Consider the following 25,975-nt stretch of genomic DNA (forward strand, 5'->3'; position numbering starts at 1 on the left):
TAATTTACCATACCTGTACCTCCCCTCCCCAATGCCGCTATGATTTCCCCACGGGGATCAATAAAGGAATATCTTATCTCGTCTTATCTTGAGAGCCCTCTACCTAATAGGATAGGCTTCTGAAACACCTGAACCTAAAAACCCTAGCATTCTTAGTGGGCATTAATCAAATGATCAAATTAATCAAATCTGAAGAGTAATTTGATTCAGTCAGTGCAGACGATGACCAAGGATGACCTTGTCCTTATTTGACAGCGGCCATTTAAATTGATAGGGCTTGTTTCTAATTAAGGACTTCATTGAAAAATTATTAATCGGAAATTGATGTGGCAAGGTCTAACCAATGCTGGGGGTGTGATGGTTGTGTGTGTGTTTATTTTTGCTTTGTGGGATGAGAGGTGTTCTGTGTCATTCTAGCTCCCGCTCAGCGTCATATTGCATATATCTCGCTTCAGCATATATATACTGAATACATTTCAAAATGTACCTTTAAATGCCAGCATTCATCTGGCCACACCCACATCCGCTTACCTACATAAGCAGGGGTGGTGCCACACACTCATCTCCTTCTCAAATTTCATCACAAGCAACGTGTTGCTCATATGCCCACTTGACGTGGAGAAAAATATTTACTCTGAGGAAAGGAAGAACAAGGAGATACGTTGACATCATATCTTTATTTTCTCTCTCACTATTTTCGAGAAAATACGGCGATATTGTCTTCGTCACTGGAGTGTCTGGAAGATGGTGATCATTCTAAAATCCTCCACCGGTTTTCGTATTGGGAGCACGCCGCTGCATGCCTCTCAACTGCAGTTCCTTGCTGTGGCTGGTTGCGGTAAAACCTTTCAGGACACAGCTGAACTGTAGGACGCGCCGCTGTTGTGAGAAGCGGTGGGTTTCAGGTTGGTGAGTGATGTTTTGCTTGCGGCTCCACTTGTCTGTTAGTGCTATGGGGGCTGGCTGACAATGTTTACGAACACCGGCCCCAGATTAAGGTCTTTTGTTCAGCCTCTTAGGCAACAGCGGAAGACCTTGGTCTGAAGCCCATTATAAGTTAACTAGTGGGCCACAACCATTAACACTGGTGATCCCTGTGTTTTCTGGACAAGTAAATGTTTTCTTTGTCACCGTGTAGGCCCCGTCTTTCATATCCAAATGAGAGTATTCCCTCGCGAGGAAATATGGGCATGGATGTTCGTTAGCGGAAGATCTGTGTTCAAGTCAGCTACACAGGCCAGTTGGGTATTGTGCTGGCTCCGTCGGGTGTTGGTAAAATCACCGTTGTAAAACTGTGTTAACATCTTGTTTCTCTTTTCTCTTAAAAAGTGAGGAGGGTTTCAGAACGGCGGCCTGTCTGAGTGATTGTTATATCATTGTGTACAAGTTCAGGTGATAGCTGCTTAGCTTACGTGCTAGTGGTGGCCTACTGTTAGCCAGTCAGCTGTTAGCTGCGGCGCTAACCTGCTGTGATCACTAGGCTAGGAAACGTTAGCTTGCGTGCTAGTCGTGGCCTACCTAGGCTAGGCTAGGAAACGTTAGCTTGCTGCTATCGGCCGAGGCCCAGCGCGGGGTGGCTCCGGCCCCTTGCGCGCCGCCGCGGTTCCCAACTCCCCTCTCCCTCACGGGGAGAGGCGGGGGGGATTCGAAGTCTCCCCTCTGGTCGCGTGCGCCGTTCGCTCGGCGTCTCGCGGGCAGGGGTGGTAGTGCCCGACGGTTAGAGCGGCCGTTAGCTTAATGCTACACTGTTGAACGTGCTTTGATTATAACATGTTTTAAACACTCTTGACTACGACGTCATCTTTGACAGAGGATGTTCGTCGAACCTGCCCTGAGCCAGGACGGCAAGGACTGCGTCAACAAGGGGGACCGGAGCGGCGGGATGGGGCGGCGACGCTGCCCAGGCCGACAACACAGAACGGCTGTGTTTACTACGGTGCCTTGTTAGAGGCTGCAGTTTCGCTTGATCTGCGCTCAAGGTAGGCCAAGTCTGACCAGACCTTGAGCACTTCTTCTTGCTTTCCCTTCTAAATGTTTTGTAAATAACGATGTTTTCCAAAACGAGTGTTGCTGCACTACATTTAGGATACGATGCGAGTTATGTGTGAATTGTCTTGTCACTGGTATTAGCTTCTCCATGCAAATAGGGTTGTTTATTACAGATGTGAAAATGATCTGGTTTGTTGTGTTGAGAAACATCATGTGTGTTCTTGTACCGAGCACTCTCAACTAAGGGGGTTAAACTAACCTATAAAGCTATGCTTAGTGACATATGAGTAAAGAATGATTCTTCTCTCAGCCTGTAATGACAATGAACAGTGTGTTCACATATTAACAGGTTTACCTGTTCAACTGGCCGTATTAAGGGTAAAGTAGGAGGCTTGTGTTTCCCCCCGGTTCCGTGGGGACTTCTTCATCCTCCTCTCAGACATGTTGTTGCACTACATTGTGTCACTGTGTGGTAGGGATACGATGTAACCCTTAGCTTGATTGCTGAGGTTGTGCTAAACACTGCTTGAGAAACTTTATTTTTCCTAAAAGAAAAAATTGTTTGGTCGCTTTTCGTGTGTGCTTAGCAAGGCCTGTGGCCGATACTAATCGAGAATTATGTATTCTCTCATTATGAAAAACGGCGTTCCTCTGTAGAGTGTTTTTGCCATTTTTTGTAGGTGATGATGGGTTGTGTGTGTCATGTGACCTACAACTGGGTTGGGCTGGCCACAGAAGCACATGTGTAAGTTTGGTACCGGGGCTCTTGGAGAGCCCTCTCTATTCTGTGTTTTTTTCCTTAGTAAAAATCAGATAGCAGGTTAGCACATGCACTGTATGAAGCTGTTAGATGCTTCATGGAGCTGACTATGACTGTGTCATACTCTCTTTTGTCATTACATCGTATCATGGGTGTGGAGTCGTAAAGGGGTGAACTGGTAACCTTTCCTCCCCTTTTTTCTGTTGGTCAGGGGTAAACCCACCTGTCCTTCAAGGTTCCTGTCACGTTGCGGTTCGGCACGTTACAGGGTGGGGGGGGGGGGGGGGGGGGGGGGGGGGGAGGGAGTTTCCTGGTCCCACGCCCTGGAATATTGGGCGTGTGCACCGCAGAAATTCCCCCACCATAGAGTACGTCACCGTGCGCGTCTCTGTTGGTAGGACTTCCGTGTGCTGTTCAGGTCCATATGATGGATCTGTTTAAAACGGGGGGTGGTCAGGGCTCCTCCTCACGAAGCTCCTATTCGGGCCTTCTGTGAGTTGGGACTCTCCTTCCATGTGAGGGAGCCTCCTCAGAGTACAGAGCCTCCTCCTCAGATTGATAAGGTGAGTGGAACCTCAAGAAGGAGTCCTACTCTATTGTGTGTGTATTCGATTCAATTCGATTATTAAGTGTGTATGGGTTCAGTGCCTCCTCCCCGGAGAACCCTAAAACCAAACTTTTACATGGCTCAAGGTGCAATATATTCTTTTCAATCTGTGCAGCTCGCGTGGGAAGTCTCTCTGGGGATTTCCGTCTCCTCTCTATGGGAGGGTGGTGGAATGTAAAAATGTTAAAAAAATTTACCCCCGGCCGTGTAGACTGGGATACATACTGTTGGTGCTTCCTTCTTTTCTTTTAAAAAGAGTTGGAGTTAGGAAGTATCACACCCCTCTTGTCGTTCCCCTGGGCGCCTTGGGGATTCAATGACAGGTCTAAATAGCCTGTTCATTGATGTGGGTGTGTCCCGACGCACGCATAGTGCTAGCTCGGGGTGTTCTGTAATCAGGCGACTGACTGGCACGCCTTGGTTGCTTGGGGTTAAAACGGCGTTTTTATAGAGCAACTGGGATGGAGGTTTTTCCTCTTCCGACAACCTGTTTTGGTTGTCGACGGATTCTCGTTCATATCTGGGGGATGATGACGGAATGGATCTGAACGTATGTAGAGGGGTCTCACGCCCTGGGGGTGGGCCACCGGGCGCGGTTCGCCCCGAACGTCTGGGTGGCGCCTTCTTTTCATGTTTAAGATCAACACGCATATCTGCCCCTTCTCCTGGAGTAGGCATATCGGCGTGGTTAGGGCACGGGACTGGTTCTGGTCACGCTGGTCCGGATCAGTTGAACCCGTTGTCCGCCGGGGTGCAGATCTGCTGTTCTGGTACCCTGAGGGACTTGGGCTTTTTTCAGGGGGAAAAAATGCCAGGTCGGTACGGGTGTCACAGGGTTAAGCGCTATGGAGACCCTGGCTGGGTACATTTTTTACTCAGCACTGTCGTAATGGCTTACGGCCATGCCAACCTGTACACGCTCGATCTCGTCAGATCTCGACCGCTACACAGGTTGGTCCTGGTTAGTACTTGGTTGGGAGACCGCCTGGGAATACCAAGTACGGTGTGCTTGGGGCTGGTTCTCCATTCTTTTTCGCTCCTCTCTCACGCATGGCGAAGAGGGGCCTGTTGGGGTGGTCTTTGACCTCCTCTGGTGACCCTGTGCTTTCCGTATCGCCGGGCCCGGTCCGGAGTAATGTTTCGTCGACCCGTAGGCCTGGGTTAACCCTTTTTTGAAAACTGAAACACTTGTACTGCGGTATAGCCGGTGTATACCCGCAGGTGTGTTTTGGAGTTTTTTCTTGAGGGGTTATAGGAACAACCACCACATTGGGTAACACCAAGGTGGTTGATTCCCTGGTGTGTTGGGAGCAGTGTCAACTCCCGGGTTACCCGGTTGAGGGTGCCCCTGCACGTTCATGACGTCTGCCAATCGTGTCAGCCTTCTCTGCCTCAACCCCTCTGGGTGGGTTTTTTTTCAATGGAGGCTTGGTCATGCAACAACGCCAGCATACGCCCCTTCCGCCGGGGCGGCTGTTTTCAGCTGTCCCCTCTGGCGCCTGTCTCGTCCGCAGTCTCCAGGCTAGGGTTAACAGCCTGTTGCCTGGTTTTTCCCCGGTGCGCTGCCTGCTTCCGTTGGTTAACCTTTTTTGTGTGCTTACGGCCATGCTGACTGCCTGTTCTGCAGGGTCAGTGTGCCAGGCGGTGTACTATTGGGGGGACATGGCCCGCTCGGCTTACGGCCATTCCAACCTGAACACGCCCGATCTCGTCCGATCTCGGAAGCTAAGCAGGTTCGCGCCTGGTTAGTACTTGGATGGGAGACCACCTGGGAATACCAGGTGCAGTAAGCTTTAATGAGGGGCCTTTGTCCGAATACGCTGGCAATGTGGGGGGCGGGGTCACTAAAGTGCCCACCTGGTGGGGTCTTGATGCTGGCATCATGGACTTCTCCGGGCCACAGTTCCAGGGGGTCCAGTCCCTTTGGTGGGTCTGGGTCTTCCTTCGCGCTCCGCTGCTACGGCCTTGCCACGGGGTTGGGTTTGCCCTTGCCCCCGTGATTCTGGGGGCAGTAACGAGGTTGTTCCCTCCGTTCGTTCCCGGGTGACATGCGGGTTGTGCGTGTGTGTAGTCGTGGGGTCAAGCCACGGTCTGCTCACCCTGTGCGTTGAGTTGCTTGAGTGCCTCTTCGCACGGTCGGGTCCGTCGCCCTCCCGTGATCCCCCAATAGGGGGGGTGCCCTCCATTAGGGGGGGTCGGGGGGGCTCGGTCCTCCCTGATCTGATGGTTGTGGGGGGCCTCAGCGGGGTACATTTGTCGAGCTTCTAGCTCCCTCTCAGCTCCTGCTATGCAATATGACGCTGAGCGGGAGCTAGTATGACACAGAACGTTAGGTTATGTATATAACCAAGTTCTGTTAATACTAGTGACGCTCAGCGTCTAGACGCCGCTGCGGCCCTTGATTTTTCATTGTGGTGAAATTTGTTGGGAAGGAGATGAGTGTGTGGCACCACCCCTGCTTATGTAGGTAAGCGGATGGGGGTGTGGCCAGATGAATGCTGGCATTTAAAGGTACATTTTATAATTTATTCAGTATATATATGCTGAAGCGAGATATATGCAATATGACGCTGAGCGTCACTAGTATTAACAGAACTTGGTTATATACATAACCTAACGTTATCAGGATAAATGATCAGCTTGCAGATTAGAAACACAAGTAATTTCTCACACCTACAGGTGTGTATGTGTGTGCAACCCCGTATCACGACCCCCGGGCATCTGTCCCTCAACCCCGGTGTGTTGTTCTTCACGCTTGTACACACCGCGCTGCGCATGGCCCTCTGCGCTATATCTCTAACCGCAGTTTCCGCGGTTAACTGTATAAGTTCACTTGCCCGGGGATCGAACATTGGGGCGCCACATGCTTTTGACCTTGACGCTACCGAGGCACACTTTTGACGACCGCCTCACCCGAACCATAACCCTGACGTTAACCACGTCGTTAAACTAACTGTTATTAAGCGAACCTTTAAAACTAACCATACCCCCTAACCATAACTTTAACAGAGTGTGTGTAGGGTAGTGTAGAGGTAAAAGCCTACTACTGCATTGACCGCTGGTTTGAGCCCTGACACACTGTGTCTCATTCTCCAAAATGTTTCAAAGAGTTCTCTTGGAAGACTTATCTTGGAACCGACTGAAACAGAATCAATGACAAGTTCACTCTGAGTCCCGAACGTGCTGGTAATATGTCTTAAGGGGCTGAAACGGTCACAGCTGTGATATGATCTGATATCTGCTTGGAGAATGGCATTCTGTCTTAAACTCGAAATCGCGTTCCCGTTCAGGTCATTTGCATACAAAACAACGCCTCCAGAGCCCCTTATAATTCAAAGTAATGACGCAGCTGTGTGGAAATGGATGTGGAAATGCCTTGCGAGTCTTGCGCGACCCATTGAAATTAGATTAGATTAATGTATTGTCATCATATACAGCTCGTGGTACACCTGCCGCACCGTGCACACACACACACACACACACACTTATTATTCCATTAATGCCTACGGCGTAATGAATGAACGCAGTATAGGGGTATTATTCCATTAATGACTTGTTGCATTAGGATTTAGTAGATACTATATGCTCTGCCCTACGTACAGTATAGGTACAGTCTGTACTTATACTGTACGTAGGGCAGAGGCAGAGCATATATAGTATCTACTAAATCCTAATGAAACAAGTAACTAGAATATATTAAGCCTATACTGTTCATTAGACACGTAGGCCATACTGGCGCACACAAGACTTGTTATGGAATATTAATGCAGTCTATTTCCATGCGATTAGCTTTAGTTTAGCGTGCGTGCATGCGTGTGTGTGTGTACCAACATTTATCTATTTTCACATTGTCTACTAGAAAACGCCAAGAACAATATCCAAATAAATGTCTGTCACTCACTCTGAGGAAAATGTGTATTTGCACCAAATGTCACATGGAGGTTCAAAACATCATGACTTTCCATGTCAAAAAAACAATAATTCCCTGGTAAACTATGCAGTTATTCTAACATTCTAATATATGTTATTATATTATAACAAAACACAAGGTTTTTTCACTGGGCATTTTTTTATGTCAAATATTGTATGCTCACACAAAGGAAATGTAAGATTTTACACTGCACCAGAAATAAAGGGTAGGTTCCCCTGAATCATAAAAGGTACAACACTTGATACTGACTCAAAGAATAAGTTCAGAATTCCAGTTGGTAAGATGCTCTTTATTATCCCTGTCTAGAGATTTGTCCTCTGCATTTGACCCCTCCTAAATCATTTGGAAACAGGACCTTCTTGAGGCAACAGTGCTAAATACTGTGCCACCGCACCACCCACGTGAGGAGGTTTGGTTTAGTTTAGTTTAGTTTAGTTTAGTTTAGTTTAGTTTAGTTTAGTTTAGTTTAGTTTAGTTTAGTTTAGTTTAGTTTAGTTTGTTTAGTTTATTAGGATCCCCAATTTGCTACAGCACTGCAGTAGCTATTCTTCCTGGGGATCTTCCTACATCATAACATATAACATTACAAGTAAACAGGACTATGGACTAGTACACACACACAGACACACAGACATAATACTTACATCGTAACATATAACATTACAAGTATACAGGACAAAGGACTAGTACAGACACACACACAGACATATTGCGTACATCATAACATGACATTACAAGTACACATGAGAAAGGACTACAGACTTGGTGGTGAGAGCCAGATTGGACGAGGGCAAGAATACATTTGTTTGTTTTGTTGACTTTAAAAAAGCCTTTGATTGGATTAACTTTTGGATAATAAATAAATGTATTCTGGTATTGATGGTCTATTTTATAAGGCTATCAAAAGCCTGTATAAAGCTACATCTGCCTGTCTTCAGCTGAATGATGTTAGGACTGGCTGGTTCCCCACTCCATTCGGTGTAAAACAGGGAGATGTGCTTTATCCCGCTTTGTTCGCCCTTTATGTTAATAACCTGGTGCAAGAAATTAAGCAAGCCAATATTGGTATTCCAATCGAAAACATAATCCTAAGTATTTTATTGTATGCTGATGACATTGTCCTGTTTGCAGAAAATGAAGCAAATTTACAAAACATGTTGAATATTATGAGTTCTTGGTGTGCACTGCAGGAAATGGAGACTTGCGATTAACAGTGAAAAAACACGGGCGGCTGGGTAGCGCAGCGGACTAAGTGCTCGCCTACCACCGCAGAGACTCTGGGATTGAATCCAGCTGTCAGCGGTACCTCCGGCTTGGTCAGTCATCCCTACTAACACAATTGGCAGTGTTAGCGGCTGGGAAGCCGGTGGGGTATGTATCCTGGTCGTTGTAAACAGCGACTCCTACTGGTCGGTCGGGGCACCTGTTCAGCAGGGAAAAGGATCTGGGGGAGATAGTGTGATCCTCCCACGCGTTACACTCCCCCAGTGAGAGTCCTCGCTGTCAGGTGAAAAGAAGCGGCTGGCTGACTCCACATGCATCGGAGGAAGACATGCGGTAGTCTTCTCCCTTCCCAGACCGACAGTAGGGGGCAGAAGCGTGCAACGACCAGGAAGGGAATTGGCATAACGACTAAATTGGGATGGGAGAAAAATACGGAAAAAGGGGGAGAAAAGGTAGATTAAAAAAAATAATATAAGAAAAAGAAAACAGTGAAAAAACACAGATTATTCACTTTAGGAAAAAACATGAACAGCAGATTAACCATATGTTTCAATTTGGACCAACGCCCCTGACTTGCACATACTCTTATAAATATCTTGGTTTTATCTTGGTACATGAGCTTCATAGAAGGAAGGAAATACTGTCTGAGTCAGCAGGAAGGGCACTAGGGGTTGTGTTGAGTAAAATGAAAGTGTGCACTGACCTTGGGTTTTCAACATTTACACAACTATATGATTCAATGGTTGGTTCTGTTTTATTTTATGTTGCTGGAGTATGGGGTTTTGATTATGCAACTGAATGTAATGCTATCCAGAACCGTGCCATGAGATACTTCTTGGGAGTCCATAAATATACAGCAAAAGAGGCTATAGAAGGGGACATGGGTTGGGACTCATGTTAGGTTATGGAACCGCCTGGTCCAGCTGCCCGATGACTAAAAAGATATTTAACTGGGACAGAGCACACGGTCATCCCTGGTCAAGAGAGATGTCCATGATTTTTTTTTTATAATCTGCAGTGTAAGGTTAATATAATTAAACCAAGATTATCAACAATCAACCAGGATAAGTGGAATGTGGAGATATGGAAGAAACCTAAACTTAGAAAATATGTTGAAATTAAAGATGATTTTTTTACTGAACCTTATGTAATGTTAAATTTAAAGAGAGGACAGAGGTCTCTGTGTGCCCAGTTAAGGTTTGGCACCCTGCCATTGGCTCTGGAAGTGGGTAGATTCCAAGGTACACCTGAGGAGGAGCGGTTGTGTGTTCTCTGTGATCTGGGAGTGGTGGAGGATGAATTAAATTTTGTTTTTCCCTGCCCCTTGTACACCGACTTGAGGAGGGTTTTATTTGAGAAAGTTAAATTTGTAAATCCGGATTTGTTTTGGCAGTCTGAGAGTTGTATGTTGAGTTTTTTTTGTGGAACTGATTTTCAGTTTTGCAGGGTTTTTGGAGAAAGCATGGCACTTGAGACAAAATACATGATATCCTATATAATTTTATATGAATTCCTCTTGTTTCTTTGAAGTACATTGTTTACAGCTTGTTATGTTTTATTTTGTTTTCTTTTTTTGTGGCCATCTTGGTCTATATACTTATTGTTAAATATACTTATTGTTTATGTGTCTTGTAAGTCCATAATGGGCTGGGCATACATATGTATGTAAGACACACAAAAAATATATATATCAATCAATCAATCAGTACACACACACAAGACAAGATCCAATAATCCAATATCAAACTATGTGAAAAAGCTAAGAATATTTAAGTGTACACAACTATATGATCACACATTTGTTCATACATGCCTAATTTAACAGCTAACTAAATTGACGTTGATACATAATGATGTTGTCCCAGTACAGAGTATTTTACCTGACTTTTACAATCACATTTGAAAAAAAATTCAGAAAAGAAACGTTCATGGCGGCTGGGTGGCGCAGCGGACATTGCGCTTGTCACCAACGCAAGAGACACCGGGTTCGACTCCGGCTCTCTGTGTTGCCTCCGGCTTGGGCCAGCCGTCATACTAACTCAATTGGCAGAGTTAGCGGGTGGAAGTCGATGGGTGGTACTCTGGACGTTGTGGACAGCGACTCCTACAGGTCGGTTGGGGACGCCTGCACAGCAGAGACAGGAAATGGTGGGGGTAGTGTGAGCCTCCCAAACGTTACACCTCGCCAATGAGAGTCCGCACTGGCAGGTGAAAAGATGTTCCAGGCTGCCTCCTCGTGTATCGGAGGGGACACGTGATGCAAGGCTTCTATCCTCCCTACAACCGGCCAGTGGGGGGCATATGCGAGCAACGTTCAAGACAGGGGAGGGGAGAATTGGCACAGTAGAATTGGGATGGGAGAAAAATAGAAAAAGAGGAGAAAAAGTGGATAAAAAAAATAAAAGAAACGTTCATCCATTTTAATCGTTTCTACACTTACGATTACATACGATTTTAAATGGTATTTTACTGTTTTCATGTGTAATATGTCAGTTTCCGCAGTGTTTCACTATGTTTGCGAAGCTGCGTGTGTGTTCTGTATTATAACTGTGGAGACGATGGTGTGGCTCATTTGACAGACACTGGAAACATTGGACATGCAAAAAATAGTTTCCATGGGGTGGGGGGGGGGGGGGGGGGGTTGTTTGAACTCAAAACTGTGATTGTGATTGCCGAGCATGTTTTACGTCCGGTGAAACACAGAACTGTGATCGTTAGAAAAACATGTGTCAGGTTCGGTAAAATAGACATAGAATATACCTTACCTTAGCCAGAAGGTATTCCAAAAAGAATAATTCCAAGTGATCGCATCGTCGTCGCGATTACCAGTGTATATGTCTATACACGCTTTGATGGTAAAATACGCTTTCGAGGCAATCAATGTGAATCTCTGTTCAAGCAGGAGGAGGAGCCCCTACCAAAAAAAATAAAAAGGAAGACGTGTATCCACGCCAATGCAATTCGAGTTCAGACACAGACGATACTGCCACCCAGTGGCGGCCGCTGGGTACTTCGCCACTAGGGGCGCTATACCAAATATTTTGCAAACATGTACAGTACAGTACTGTACCACGCAAGACTCATGGCAAGACGTGAACGATTCGACTCACGCTCACGGCAATGAATCGGCTCTTATGAACGAGTCGCTCAGCTGTTACTACAACAACACACAACCAGTCAAATAAAGTATAGTCTAGACTCTAATTCACAAATTGAAACACAATATAAATAGAAAAGTTAGAAACAAAACTCGCCTGTCTCCAAACACAGGCAGATCTCTCCCTCTCTCCTTCTCTCTCTCACACACAGCGCGACGTGGAATCGATTCGTTACACAATCAGACCTATTATATACCAAGAATAACTTCAGTATGAGTACAGGGCTGTACACATATTTTGCATATTGTTAAACGAGCCAAGGCTAGCTATTAAACTATCGATATGAATCGAAAATCTGGGACCCTGATGTAAACAAGACAAACGTCTTTCTCTGGTCTGCATCCCCTTAACAATTGTGTGTATTGAGCCGTACTGTATTGTACCCATTCTGCAATCTGTTAATAAAGTTCTCATTCATTCATTCATTCAAACATAGACGATATTGAACAAGCCATAATCCACGTATTTTCAATCCGAGAGAGCTGCAGTAGTTAAATCAATGAGCCATCGGCATAGTCAGTGTGGTAAGTAACGTTATTATTGCATCCAAGATTGATACACGGCTGGCTAGGCAGTTGGTAGTCATAGTCTTGTGTTATAAAATAAATAAACAATCAGCAATGTCTCGCTTCATGAATGGCCAGCAGTAGCCTGCTGTACTAAACAGTACTGCTCCTAAAAAAAACTATTTACAAACGTTAACGTTAAGCACAGAGAGAGAGAGAGAGAGAGAGAGAGAGAGAGATAGAGAGAGAGAGAGAGAGAGAGAGAGAGAGAGAGAGAGAGAGAGAGAGAGAGAGACTCACTGTTTAGTTGAAACGTCCAGGGCAGGAGAGCTTGATAAACGTGTATAATCCGCCATATAGCCAAGTGTTAGCTCGTTAGCACAACACTCAACAAGTACATTCCTTTGTCCATTTCCGCTCGAACAGACTGCAAACTACCTGGCGTTCTATCGCCATGCTCTAAGACAAACTCTAACCTTAACCAACTTTGAAAGAGTGCCTAAGCTTAACAGTCTAAAGAACTTGCAGTCACGGCACGCTCTAAGACAAACAACCTAGACCAACCTAGTAGGAACCAACCTAGGAAGCTAGAAGCTAGAATTGGAACATTAGAAATTGGATTCGGCCAATCAGAGATCGTCTCTGTGAAATTCTGCCACGGAAAAAAATACTGGCGTCGGCCAATCAGAGAGCGTCTCCGCGAAATGCGGCTACAGATATTCTTGACGCTACTGGCTAGACCGCTTCAAATCGCGCCCGGATTCCAACATAATAGTCATATTTCAACGCACAACGCGTTATGCACTGATTGGCTGTGACGGATACAGCAATCAAACTGTGACGCGCACTCAGAGCGCTATCGCGTATAGCCCGGGCCGAGAAATACGAAAAAATAAAAAAAATAAAAAAAACGTGATGTCACTTCCTGCTCTGGAAAACGAGTGTTTTTTAATTGCGATAATAACGTTATATTGTGCATTGGAAATACAAACATACTTAAAATTAGTAAATATTATTCATTTTAAACATGTTTATATTATTTATAGGGCTATAAAACAAAAAACAAAAAGATACCTTTTCTTGTTCTACTCTCATATAACCAGGCAGGACCTGAAGGGGGGGGTGGCGCCCTAGCGCCCCCCAGTGGCGGCCGCCACTGCTGCCACCTGGTGATATTCGATCGGCATTGCAATTCAAACATGTACAAACGACCCAGGGACGGCTAGAATGACCCGGATGATGATTTAGAACGGGGATCAGAGGAAAAATATCAAAGGATCTAAAAACGTAATTTTACGTGTTTGGCGCTCAACCGCTGGCGAGCAAACGCGTAATATTACGTGATTGGTGCAGAAAGTGTTAATATGCTGCTTGTAACTTTCTCCTTTTATTTTTGGAACATAGATCTGTTTTTTCACTAGATGTTTTACAAACATTATCGCCGTGGTGGCACATTATTTAACACTCCTGCCTCACAGCAAGAAGGTCCTGGGTTCAAAGCCCAGCCGGGGGCCTTTCTGTGTGGAGTTTGCATGTTATCCCTGTGTGTGTGTGGGTTTCCTCCGGGTACTCCGGTTTCCTCCCACACCATAAATACATGCATGGTAGGCAGGGACTACAGATGAAACATGCTCATTAACTTTCATGTTGATTAATGTGCACTGTCCTGGGTAAAAATAAATAAATGTGCTTAAACTTTAACTAACCTTTTTTACAGCTGCAATTGTGAATACAACGTACAGTACACCTGTCTAGTGTTTCTCCTTGTATCAAGAGCTCAGTCAATCTACTAGAGATTGAAAACATGTCTCCATTCTTACTTATGACTGGCTGGTTCTTAGGGTTCCTCCAGTTTGCTCTGAACTAGGAGAAACTGCTTTTTCCTTTGATTCTTCCAACACCTGGAATGCCCTCCAACTGACTCTGAAGCCAATGGTTCTTCCTTCTTCTGCTTTATAAGTATGATCTCTGACCACTGTGTGTCTTAGCTGATTTATTATTGTTTATTCTTATTTATTGTGCCTATATGTATGAAATTGCTGATAAACTGTGTCTTATTTTGTAAGCTTGTCATCACTGTAAATTAGGGTAACCTCAGTGTCCAGGGTATCTGTGGGGTATTAAAAAGTTAAATTAATAAATTCTCAATTTATGGCCTTAAAAGGTATTACAAGGTTTCTTGGGGGCAGCCCGGCTGTCGGGAGATTAAATAAGTCGTTGTTTTTTGCGGGCCTACCGGGATCTTGGTGAGTCTGGTGAGAGCTTGTATGAAACATGCAAGTGCTGCAAGTGCAGCCGCCAGTTCAGTGTTGCTTTGTGTTTTATTTTGTATGGTCATGAAATTGGTGTTCAATTTAGCTCTAAATGGTATTAAAAAGGTCTTAAAATGTCTTAAATGTAACTTGTTGAAACCTGGTGAGTTGAAATAACTATTTGAAATTAAATGGAACTAGTACCCATGTTTGCCCATGTTTGGATCACTGATTGGGCCCTCTGCATTACTGTTAAAACTAGTGAACTACTGTACCGCCGAAACCCGTTGAGTATTCCCACTGAGTTTAATGCCACCCTAGAGGAGGACATACAGTACTTTTGTGTGATTTGGTGAAATTGAGAATGATGTTCACTTTTTGTTTTACTGTCCTGTTTACGAGGATATAAGGGAAGTCATTTTTAATAAAAATGTACTCCATTTATGTTGATTTACTTGAGCTGCATGAATATGAACAACTTGAGTTGTGCTTTAGGAAGGGAACTTTTTTTGTACCAAATTATATTTGTCTTGGGAGATAAATTAGAATACCTTGTTTAAGACCAAGCTGTAATCTGTATTCATATAATCCGTATTTAGATAACGAAATGCAATGTGTAATGTAATAATGGAACACTGCAACAGTATTTTTGGTGTCTTATAAACCCATGATTGGATTAGATTAGATTCAAATGTATTGTAATTTAAATACAGTACAATGAAAATAAGTTTGGCATCCAACCAGAGTGCAAATGTAACACCTTAGATTAGATTAGATTAGATTGTACTTTATTGTCATTATATTTGCATACAACGAGATTAGGGACTCAAGTTAAGGTGCAGTAATAAAATCACAAGTAATAAAAGAGAAACATAAAATCCTATACAGAAACATTAAATGCTATACAATAAGAATGTTACAGTCCTGTACAATATACAAAATAACAACAATATACAGAATAGCAATACACAAATAACAATCACAGTGTCAGACGGTAGTGGGTGGGTATTGCACTGTGGATATTGCACATCAGGATGTTGCACAGTGTGGGAGGAGGGGGATGAGGGGGAAGGTGAATTATTAGTGCATGTTAGAGCTCAGGATGGTGATGGCTCTGGGCCTGTTTGTTCTGGCTCTGATGCACCTGTAACGCCTGCCCCATGGCAACAGGTCGAACAGGTGGAAGCCAGGGTGTGAGCTGTCCTTGGTAATGTTTTTTGCTCTGTTGAGGCAGCGGGAGTTGTGCTCCTTCAGGGAGGGGAGGGGGCAGCCCATGATTCTCTGTGCCGAGTTAATGACCCTCTGACCCTAACAGTAAAATTCAATAGTAATACACAATGTGCAGGTGATTAAACTGGGTATTAACTATATAAAATAGTACTACTGAGTGTAGTGCTAATCAGATGTACAGAGTTGTAGTATTAATATGTACAGTGATACAGGTATAAAGACACTATGGTAGTAGTCACACTGGCCAGCAGCGTAACTAGTAAGAGTCAGTAAGGGATATGTACAGATATAGATATAGTATCTACAGATATGTAAAATGATTATATGCAGGTATTTACAAACAGATAGGGATAGATATATATATACTGTAAGAATATATGTATAGCATTATGCTGTACATGCTATCATACAGAGTTGGGCACTTAGTGTGCATGACACGGAAATAAAATAATCAATCAACCAATCATATCCACTCTCCTTTTCCTCCAGATCTTCGACGAGGAGTACGCTGTGCTGTACCTCGACCAGGGAGGAGCCCTGGTGGCCATAAGACACACTCCGCTCCCCATCCGACACCTATGGTGAGTCATTATTGCTGAAGCGCCGTTCACTCCACACAGTGTGACTCATTCCCTCGACGGAGGTTCAGAATCTCATGTTCTTCAAACAAAAGGAAAATTAGTATGTCTAAGGCTACGTCCACACTACAGGCAAAAGTGGCCCAGATTTTTTCTTTGCTCTTATCTCAGATGTGACTCAGATCAGATTCACAACAATGTGAACACCACAAATCACCTGGAATCTGACCTTTTCAATTCAGATTTGGGCCACTTTCATAATATGAAAGTCCTAAATCAGTGGTCCTAAATCAGATACAGGTCTGATTTGTTTTAATTATCTGGCCTCCACTGCATTCAACTTATAAATTATGCCATAAACTGTGACTTCAGTGTCCTCGATGTTTACATCCATCATTATTTGTGCATGCAGGTCAGTTCAGGAGCGTGACCAGTTCACACTGGAATCTGATCTTGGCCACATTAAACAGATTATGTGAACAGCCAAACATAAAAAAAAAAATTATCTGAGCATTAACTCATTCACTGCCAGTCATTACCCTTATCCCGTTCTTACTGGGCCACACTTTAAAGATAGGGGTGCGCACTAGCGGACTGGCCATCGGGAGCACCGGGAGTTTTCCCGGTGGCCTGGCAGACTGGCATGGCCTGGCTGCCCTGGCAGACTGGCAAATGCTTTTTTTTTTTTGAATTTGTTTGTTTGTGCCCGCAGTCAGGCCACTGAACTCTGAAGCAGGCCAGGTCGGTATACATGTTTCTATTTGCGCATATATAAGTTCAGGCAAGCAGGCAGGAATGCGTGATTTTTTTTCGTAGCCGCAGTTTGCGAAGACGCTCTCTGATTGGCTAGCCCGCATACAGCGAAGACCCTCTCTGATTGGTTTAGCTCCAAAGGGCTCTTCCGCCTTGTACATAATATTCTCTGCTTCGAACTGCTGAAACCCGGGAGATATGAACGTTTTGGATAGCTCTAGAATGGGTGAAGACGAACGTAGGACTAAAATTGAAAGAATGAGATGAAAGCGGGGCGCAATCAGAGGTGTTACTACACGAGTTTTGAGTCAGATGGACATTGAAATTGACGTGGAAACTCCGGATGTTGATCACTTGATCACTTTATTGGATGTACTGCTGGGAGTTAAAGAAGACAGTTTTGCTGGAACCTGACCATGAAATAGAACAGCTATAAGTCTGATGGATGATTTGGATGCTGATATTGAAGCCGCGGAGATGTAAGGAACGCGTCATTATGTTGAACTGACGGCAGCAGCGCGAGGGTGAGTGATACTATAATGAATCGACTAGATCACAGAGAGCGCCAGTGAAGTAGAGAAATGTAATGTAACTGCACCGGTAAACTTCTATAAAGGACACTTTCGTATTATAACCCGACATTTGGACAATCCATTATTTGGAAAGTAGTTATTCTACACTTTGGTGTAGTGTATACAACTTGTATGGTCCGTTTTGTGACAGCGTCGCTGTCCATGGTGCTGAAGGTCGCATTTATACTAGTGTATACAGCCTCTACAGTGCCACCACGTGATACAACGCAGCAAGATACAAGACACAGTTTTTTTCCCGGGGGGGTATGGGTATCGGCCTGGCCTGGCCTGCCTGAGTCAAATTCCCGGTAGGAATTATGGTCCCAGTCCACGGGGGTGCGTCACCTTGTTTGTAGAGCTATATCTATATTTTATATTATAGCTATGGAGATAATACTATGGTCATTTGACAGTCAGTATCTTCCGTCGAACATGCAAAAAAAGAATAAATTGTTTCATGTATACATTTGCGTGTTATCCCATGGTGAATATTGTATAATTTCAGAGTGATCCGGGCTAATTCCTGAAAAGCTGAGTTATAGGGCGCTACATGAATTCTGCTAAAAGCATTGGCGTTTCATCCCTGGACACGCTACTATTTCCAAATCAAATGTATATAATAGGTATTATGTTTCATCATGAATGCATGAAGGGGGGGGGGGGGGGGTCGTTTTTTGATGCTTTGGTCGCCAGTAATGGCATTCGTTTTTGTTACGTTGTCATTGACATTCTTTAGGCTCGATGTCGAGTCAATGCAACACAACAAGGAGACGGCAGTCAAAGTAGTTTATAAGAAATATTTAATGAAATAATTACCATGGATTGAAATGAAGAATAAACTACAGTAACGACAGACAAGAACACAAACTACACAGACACGATCAGCACCAGACGAAAGTGAAGACAAAATACTTATACATGAGGGAATGACGAGACAAGACACACCGGGTTAATTGTAAGTGGGTACAGCTGGGGTAAGATTCAGATTCAGATTCCTTTATTAAGCCATTTGTGTAAAAACACATTGGTAATTGTTGCAGCATTACAGTGTATGCATTTTTCATTTCTTTTTTCACAGTAACGACAAACACCAACACAGACACAGGACAAAAAACAGTGCAGTGGAGGATTAATCATTTAAATACATATATATAAGTGTAAAGTGCAGAGTTCCAGTAAGGACTAGTGCAGTGCAGTCAGTGTCATTGTGCCAGTGTCACTTGGGGGCAGAGGGGGGGGGGGGGGGGGGGGGCCTGAGGCATTGATCAGCCTGGCGGCTGAGGGGAAGAAGCTCAGTCTGTGACGAGCTTTCACAGCCTTGGGGATCCTCAGCCTTCTCGGCCATAATATTCCTCGCCCTCTTCAGCGCCCTGGAGTCGTGCAGGGACCTGAGGGAGGGCAGGGGACAGCCGATCACCCTCTCCGCGGAGCGAATCACCCGCTGCAGCTTGGTGAGATATTTTGCCACTGCAGCGGGGAACCATGTGATGATGGAGTGAGTGAGGATGGACTCAATGATGGCCGTGTGGAATTGGGCCATCATGGTCCTCGGCAGTTTGTATTAGTTCAACTGCTGGAGGAAGAACATCCTCCCCTGGGCCTTTTTGAGCAGGCCCGTGATGTTGAGCTCCGATTTCAAATCCCGGGAGATGGTCATGCCAAGGAATCGGCATGACTCCATGGAGGCCACCTGAGTACCTCCCACTATGATGGGAGGGGGCAGGGCTGCTTTCCTCCTGAAGTCCACTACCATCTCCACTGTCTTTTGAGCATTGAGCTCCAGGTTGTTGCAGCTGCACCAGCTCTGCAGCCTCTCGATCTCCCTCCTGTAGGCCGACTCGTCCCCCCTGGAGATGAGACCCACCAGGGTGGTGTCATCAGCTAATTTCAGGAGTTTGACTGAGGGGTGGAGAGAGGCACAGCTGTTGGTGTACAGGGAGAACAGTAGTGGGGACAGGACGCAGCCCTGCAGGGAACTGGTGCTGCTGGACCTAGAGCTGGAAATGCTCTTCCCCAGCCTCACCCGCTGAGACCTGTTGGACAGGAAGTCGGTAATCCACCTGCGAGTGGAGGCCGGCACCTGCAGCAGGGATAGCTGGTGCTCCAGGATGGGTGGAAGGATGGTGTTGAAGGCAGAGCTGAAGTCCACATACAAGATCCTGACATAGTTGCCCGCGCAGTCCAGATGTTCCAGCGTATAGTGCAGAGCCATGTTCACAGCATCCTCTGTGGATCTGTTGGCTCTGTACGCGAACTGCAGCGGGTCCAGCACAGGATCAGTAATGAGCTTCAGGTGGGCCAGGACAAAGCGCTCCAGGACCTTCATGACCACAGAGATCAGGGCGACAGGTCTGTAGTCATTAAGGCCTGTGACCTTGGCCTTCTTGGGGACGGGGATAATGGTTGAGGCCTTGAAGCATGCTGGGACGTGACACAGCTCCAGCGAGGCATTAAAAATAGCGAACGATAGGGACTACAATACCATGTCAGAGAACTACAACTAGACATGACGAATCACATTAGGAGCGCCTGATCAGGGCACAAACATAGACCCACACATAATATCCCCCCCCCCTCAAATGTATGGCCATAACCCCAAGTCGTAATGGGGGAATGAACATAAACAGAGAAGAAACCAGACAAAGAAATAATAAAAAAAATAATCATGGAACAATGATACTAATATTAATACTAATAATAGCAAATACTGTACCAACAGCCCCTATATAGACGGCCATAACCCCCAACACATTCCGTGTAACCGTACAGCCTACCCTAGTACACAGTATCAACAGGGAAAAGCAGTGGTCGAGAAAAATGGGCAGCCCCACTCCGAATACCCAGAGGCTCCCAGACCAGTCCTCGTTACTGCCGACCCCTGGAAGACAGGGCAAAATCATTATCAACGAAATAGCAAACCTGCCCACACAACCCCATAGACAAACAGCACAACCCCCCTCCCCCCCACTGACTACAGCCGTGATAGCATGTCAGCTAACACATTGTCCTTGCCCTTGACGTGTACTTTGATTGATTGATTGATTGAAAACTTTATTAACAGATTGCAGAATGGGTACAGTACAGTACAGCTCAATACATACAATTGTTAAGGGGATGCAGACCAGAGAAAGACTTTCATCTTGTTTACATCAGGGTCCCCCATTTTCAATTCATCATAACATATATGACATGCACGACATAAAGATAGACAGTACTGCTACATCTATACATTTATGACATATCAGATTTGCAAATACAGTACTGTTTGTGATACAAAAATAGTCTAGAAAAGAGAGTATATACATTTGACGTAGAAACTGTACATTGGAGGAGGTTGGGTAGGTGGGGGGGGTTGGGTGGGTGGGGGGGACTGTACATTGGAGGTGGTTGGGTGGGTGGGGGGGTTGGGTAGGAGGGGTGGGTGGGGGACACTGTACAACTGTACAAGCAAAACTGTACATTGGAATATTGACAAAACCATACGTGGTCATTTACTGTACATTGGAGGGGGTTGGGTTAGGACATTTACAGGGGCCAGTTTCGAATTGCAGTCTCCCGTAGGTGTTCTTTGAGAGTGGTTTTGAAAGTGGGTAGTGATTCACATTCCTTTACAGCTTTGGGTAGGGCGTTCCACATTGATGTGGCATAATTGCGAAACGTGTTTAGTCCCTTGTTTGAGCCGAATCTGGGTTTAACATGATTTGTGGAGCTCCCTCTGGTGTTGTGATCGTGGTATTCACTGACCTTTGGGAAGTATTTTGACATGTACATGGGTACCTTGGTTGTGTAGTGTATCTTGTAGACCAGGCCCATTGCATGTTGCTGTACTCTGTCGTCTACTCTAAGCCATTCCAGGTTGTCAAAGTGGGCAGGGGTGAGGTGGGTTCTAGGAGTAAGGTCAAGCAGTAGCCTGACCAGTTTGTTTTGAGATGTTTGTAATTTAGTTTTTAGCGCCTTTGAGGTGCTTTGGTACCATGAGGTGCAAGCATAGTCGTAGTACCCTTGAATGAGTGCTCCTGCCAGAGTCTTCAGGGTATTCTTGTTTACCAGAGAGCAGATCCGGTACAAGAATCGAGTTCGTTGGTTGACTTTTTTTATTACCTTGGATGCCATGTCAATATCAAGGGCTTGCAGGAAAAGGCTCCAGCGCATCAGCCGCTGGTTCGAATTCCACATCCTGCCTATAAAGACTAATTGGTTGTGGTCGGTGTATATTTTAACCGGTACCTGAGATGAGCCAACATACACCTTGAAATGGGAGAGGGCCAAAATCAATGCCAATGCCTCCTTCTCGATTGTCGAGTAGCGCCGCTGGTGTCTAGAGAAATACAACACTGGATGTTCAATACCCCCGTCATCGTCCTGTAAGAGCACTGCGCCCAGCTTACTAGCATCCACAGCCAACTTGAAAGGTTTTGTGAACACGGGCGCTGTGATGACAGGGGCACTGACCAGAATTGACTTCAATTGCTGAAACACGAATGAACACCTAGGCGTCCACTGAAATGGGATCTTTGGGCTCAAGAGATCCGTAAGGGGAGAAGCTACCGCCGAAAAGTTCCTGCAAAACCCTCTATAATACCCCGTCATCCCCAGGAAGCACCGGAGATCCCGACGTGTAGCTGGCTCTGGAAAGCCAAGTATAGCCTCCACCTTAGAGTGGACAGGGCGGACCTCCTCCCGCCCCACTACCTTGCCAGATAGGTGACGGTCTCCCTGCCGAAATCGCACTTGGCCAGGTTTAGTCTCAAGTTTGCCTTAACAAGCCGTTCAAACACCTCCCGCAAACTAGCCATGTGCCCCTCCCAATCGTCAGAATAAATGACGAGATCGTCGAGGTAGGCCTCACAACTAGCCACGCCCGATAGCACACGATTTGCCAACCTCTGGAAGGTCGCAGGCGAGTTGCGCATCCCAAACGGCATCACCGTGTATTGCAGGAAACTGTCAGGTGTCACGAACGCAGAAATTAGGTTAGCGCGGTTCGTAAGTGGCACCTGCCAGTACCCTTTCAGCAAATCTAGCTTGGTTACGCAAGACGCGCTCCCCACCCTGTCGACACAGTCCTCCATTCTGGGCAATGGAAAACTATCCGGCCTAGTCACATTATTTACCCGACGGAAATCAGTACAAAACTGTCTAAACACCACACACGCTGATCAGCTGGATCGATACGAAAACATTGTAGGATCAAGGTGGAATTGACGTCAGATAGTCCTTACCTTTGATCGGGGTTATTCCAAAAAGAATATGCCAATTGTCTGATCGCAATTTCCAGTATTGATGTCCATCTGGTCCCCGACATAATCCGGCACAACACATGCATCGAGTGTCCTGGACACGTTTCAATGTGATCGGGTGAACCGCCAGGCTTGCCTGGACCAAAATTCTCCGCCCGGAGGGGTCTGACGTCAATTCCACCTTGATCCTACAATGATTTCATATCGATCCAGTCGATCAACGTATGTAGTATTCAAAACGAATGGAGTTGATGACGATCAGAGCATCAAAAAACAACCCCCCTCCCCTTTGATGCATTCCTGATAAAACATAATACCTATTATATACCATTGATTTGGAAACAGTAGCATGTCCAGGCGAGCAACACGAACGCATTTAGCAAAATGCACATATCGCTCCATAGCGCCGTTTTCAGGAATTAGCCAGGATCACTCTGAAACTATACAATATTCACGACGGGATAACATGCAAACGTATAGTATTGTCTCCATAGCTATAATATAGAATATAGATATAGCCACTGCAAACACCGCGACGCACAGTGAAAATGCCTATATAAAGCGTGGCACATTTACTACAGGATGAGAATAATAGCTGGCAGAGAAAGAGTTAAGGCTTGCAGTGTGTGGGACCAAGTAAGGCTTCGTCGATAATCCAATGTACAGTTACCCCCCCACCCCCACCCGCCTAAATCTCACATTAGTCAAACAAAAGCAAAGATTTGTATGTCTAAGAAGACTAGCCAAGCATGGAATAGTTAGTCATTCAATATCACCTTTTCCTGTTTGAATTTAGTATTAATCCTGGGGTTTTTGTGTGCAATATGAAATGTGCTTGTGGGACATGTCTCTGGGATCATTAGCATGGGAACACGTTAGGATGGGGATCGGCATCGTTCCCTGTTGTAACGTGTTGCTTTTTGTGCTGCTTTTTGTTGCCAGGTTGAGTTTTGATGAAGGTCGCCAGTGGAACAAATACAGTTTTACCAACTCCCCTCTGTTTGTGGACGGGGTGCTTGGAGAGCCTGGGGAAGAGACTCTTATTATGACGTGAGTAAGACATTTACTAATACAAGCAATCAAGCAAATTGTTTACAGCAAAGTGTGTGTGTGTGTGTGTGTGTGTGTGTGTGTGTGTGTGTGTGTGTGTGTGTGTGTGTGTGTGTGTGTGTGTGTGTGTGTGTGTGTGTGTGTGTGTGTGTGTGTGTGTGTGTGTGTGTGTGTGTGTGTGTGTGTGTGTGCGTGCACGCATGTACATGTGACCTAAATGTAAATATAGAAGTAGTCATATCAGTCAACAGCAGTTTGCAAGCCACTTCACAGTCAAGTCTGTTTACGCTACCACGAGTCAGCAGATTAACACTTTGATCGCCATGGTTAAATTCATAATTTAATGTCAAATTAGACCGCGTTCTCAAGATTCGACACTGGGTGCTGAAATCCCATTAAGTATTATATAAAAAAGAAGCAGTGAAGCTAGACCAGCACTCTCAGGTTCAAGTATTTAATGGCAGCCTGAAACAAACATGTTTCGGAATTACATATTCCTTCGTCAGTGCAAGCTATAACACTGACGAAGGAATATGTAATTCCGAAACATGTTTGTTTCAGGCTGCCATTAAATACTTGAACCTGAGAGTGCTGGTCTAGCTTCACTGCTTCTTTTTTATATAAATTCATAATTTACCATCCCTAGCCAGCTCTATTTGTCTATGGAGAAGTTCCCCTTCTTTGCAGGGCTATAACTTTTTAAATTGTATTGCTAAATTGACATTATTATGGCCCATTCAATGTCCTATATCTATTGTTCAGGGTGTAGCAACGTTATACTTTTTCATTCACATATTCATACTAAAATACGGTCTAAAGTATAAGTATGTTTTTATCGTTTTCTGCAGCTTTCTCCAGGACTTGATTTATAGCCCCAAATGCATTATATTGATGATCAAATACAGTTTGGTAGCGATCGGTGCCAGATAAAAAATTTCAACTGGAGGTACTTCTAGAAGTTACTACGTATGATCTGATGTTGACCGGATGGGCGGGGGGTCGTTTATAATTCCGTGGGCAACGTTATATCATTCATCTAGTGTGGGTCATATGATCATCAGAGCAGTTAGTATAGAACACGTTGGAAAATAACGCTGAAACTCACCGTATCTTCCTCGCGCCGTTGGGGGATGAGCGTGGAATAGAATTTTTTCTATTATGGGATGTCGAAATATCCGATCCATTTCCAGGTTGTATAATAGTATATACGTCCAAATCATGTTGTTTACCGAGTTATGTGCACCGATCGGTGTTCACTGTGTCAAGATGGAGTCCTGCTAATGATAGCGAGTGCCCGGACGAAATATGGGTGAGCACCACTTCATCCACATGACTTCCTGTTGGGCGATCTGCCGATCGGCCACCAGATGGCGCTCTTGAACCGTTAGAGAGTTGAGTGGAGCTCAGCAGTATATCTCAGGTCCCCGGGAGAGAAATATGATTTCGATCACAGATTTTTGAAATATTGATATCAAAGACGTGTTACGGCGTCTTCGGCAGAATGAGCATGGCGGGCAATGACGAGTTTCGGCATTTCCGGCGATTAAAGTGTTAAAGGATTAAATCCACCTTTGTATAAGATTATTATGGTAACTGCTAATTAATATTGAGTTTTTCTGCTTATTTGTTCAGATCTGGGCTCAGTTAGCTAGCTCGCTTCTGTGATGCTAACAGTTAGCCACAAGTTTCCACATTTTCCCTCCAATTTAAGTGCAACCTACATCGTTGCGTAGTTATAAATTCACTCTCTTCAGAAAGCACAACAACAAAGCCTTATACGTGCTACCTTGCCCCAGTAACGCAATGGGCCTGTCTTTAGCCACATGGTAATATGCTCCTGTCTTTAGCCACATGGTAATGTGCTCCTGTCTTTAGCCACCTAGTAATGTGCTCCTGTCTTTAGCCACATAGTAATGTGCTCCTGTCTTTAGCCACATGGTAATGAGCTCCTGTCTCTAAAGCCTCGGTTCAGCGCTCCTTATTGCCTGCTTTCCTTTCATAAATAAAAAAGACTGAGGTCTTCCCAACATCAAAACTGGCAGTCTCAGGATTATGATCACAGAAGATCAATGCTTGAGCAGCGAGCGACAGCTTAACTGTCCATTTGAAGAACATGAGGGGAAAA

The 25,975-nt window shown here is 45.0% G+C and overlaps 1 protein-coding gene across 1 annotated transcript in view; it reads left to right on the plus strand.

Annotated features, from left to right (window-relative positions):
* Positions 1-25,975, plus strand: part of sorcs1 (sortilin-related VPS10 domain containing receptor 1) — a gene marked incomplete at both ends in the record, with an annotated part of 670,421 nt that overhangs the window by 593,387 nt on the left and 51,059 nt on the right. The window contains 2 exons of the mRNA XM_084318344.1: positions 16,147-16,238; positions 23,743-23,850. Coding sequence (XP_084174470.1) covers positions 16,147-16,238; positions 23,743-23,850 — 200 coding nt within the window. The remainder of the gene's footprint in view (positions 1-16,146; positions 16,239-23,742; positions 23,851-25,975) is intronic.

This window comes from Notolepis coatsorum (assembly GCF_963971535.1).
Source record: "Notolepis coatsorum genome assembly, chromosome: 7".
In the NCBI taxonomy this organism is placed as follows: domain Eukaryota; kingdom Metazoa; phylum Chordata; class Actinopteri; order Aulopiformes; family Paralepididae; genus Notolepis; species Notolepis coatsorum.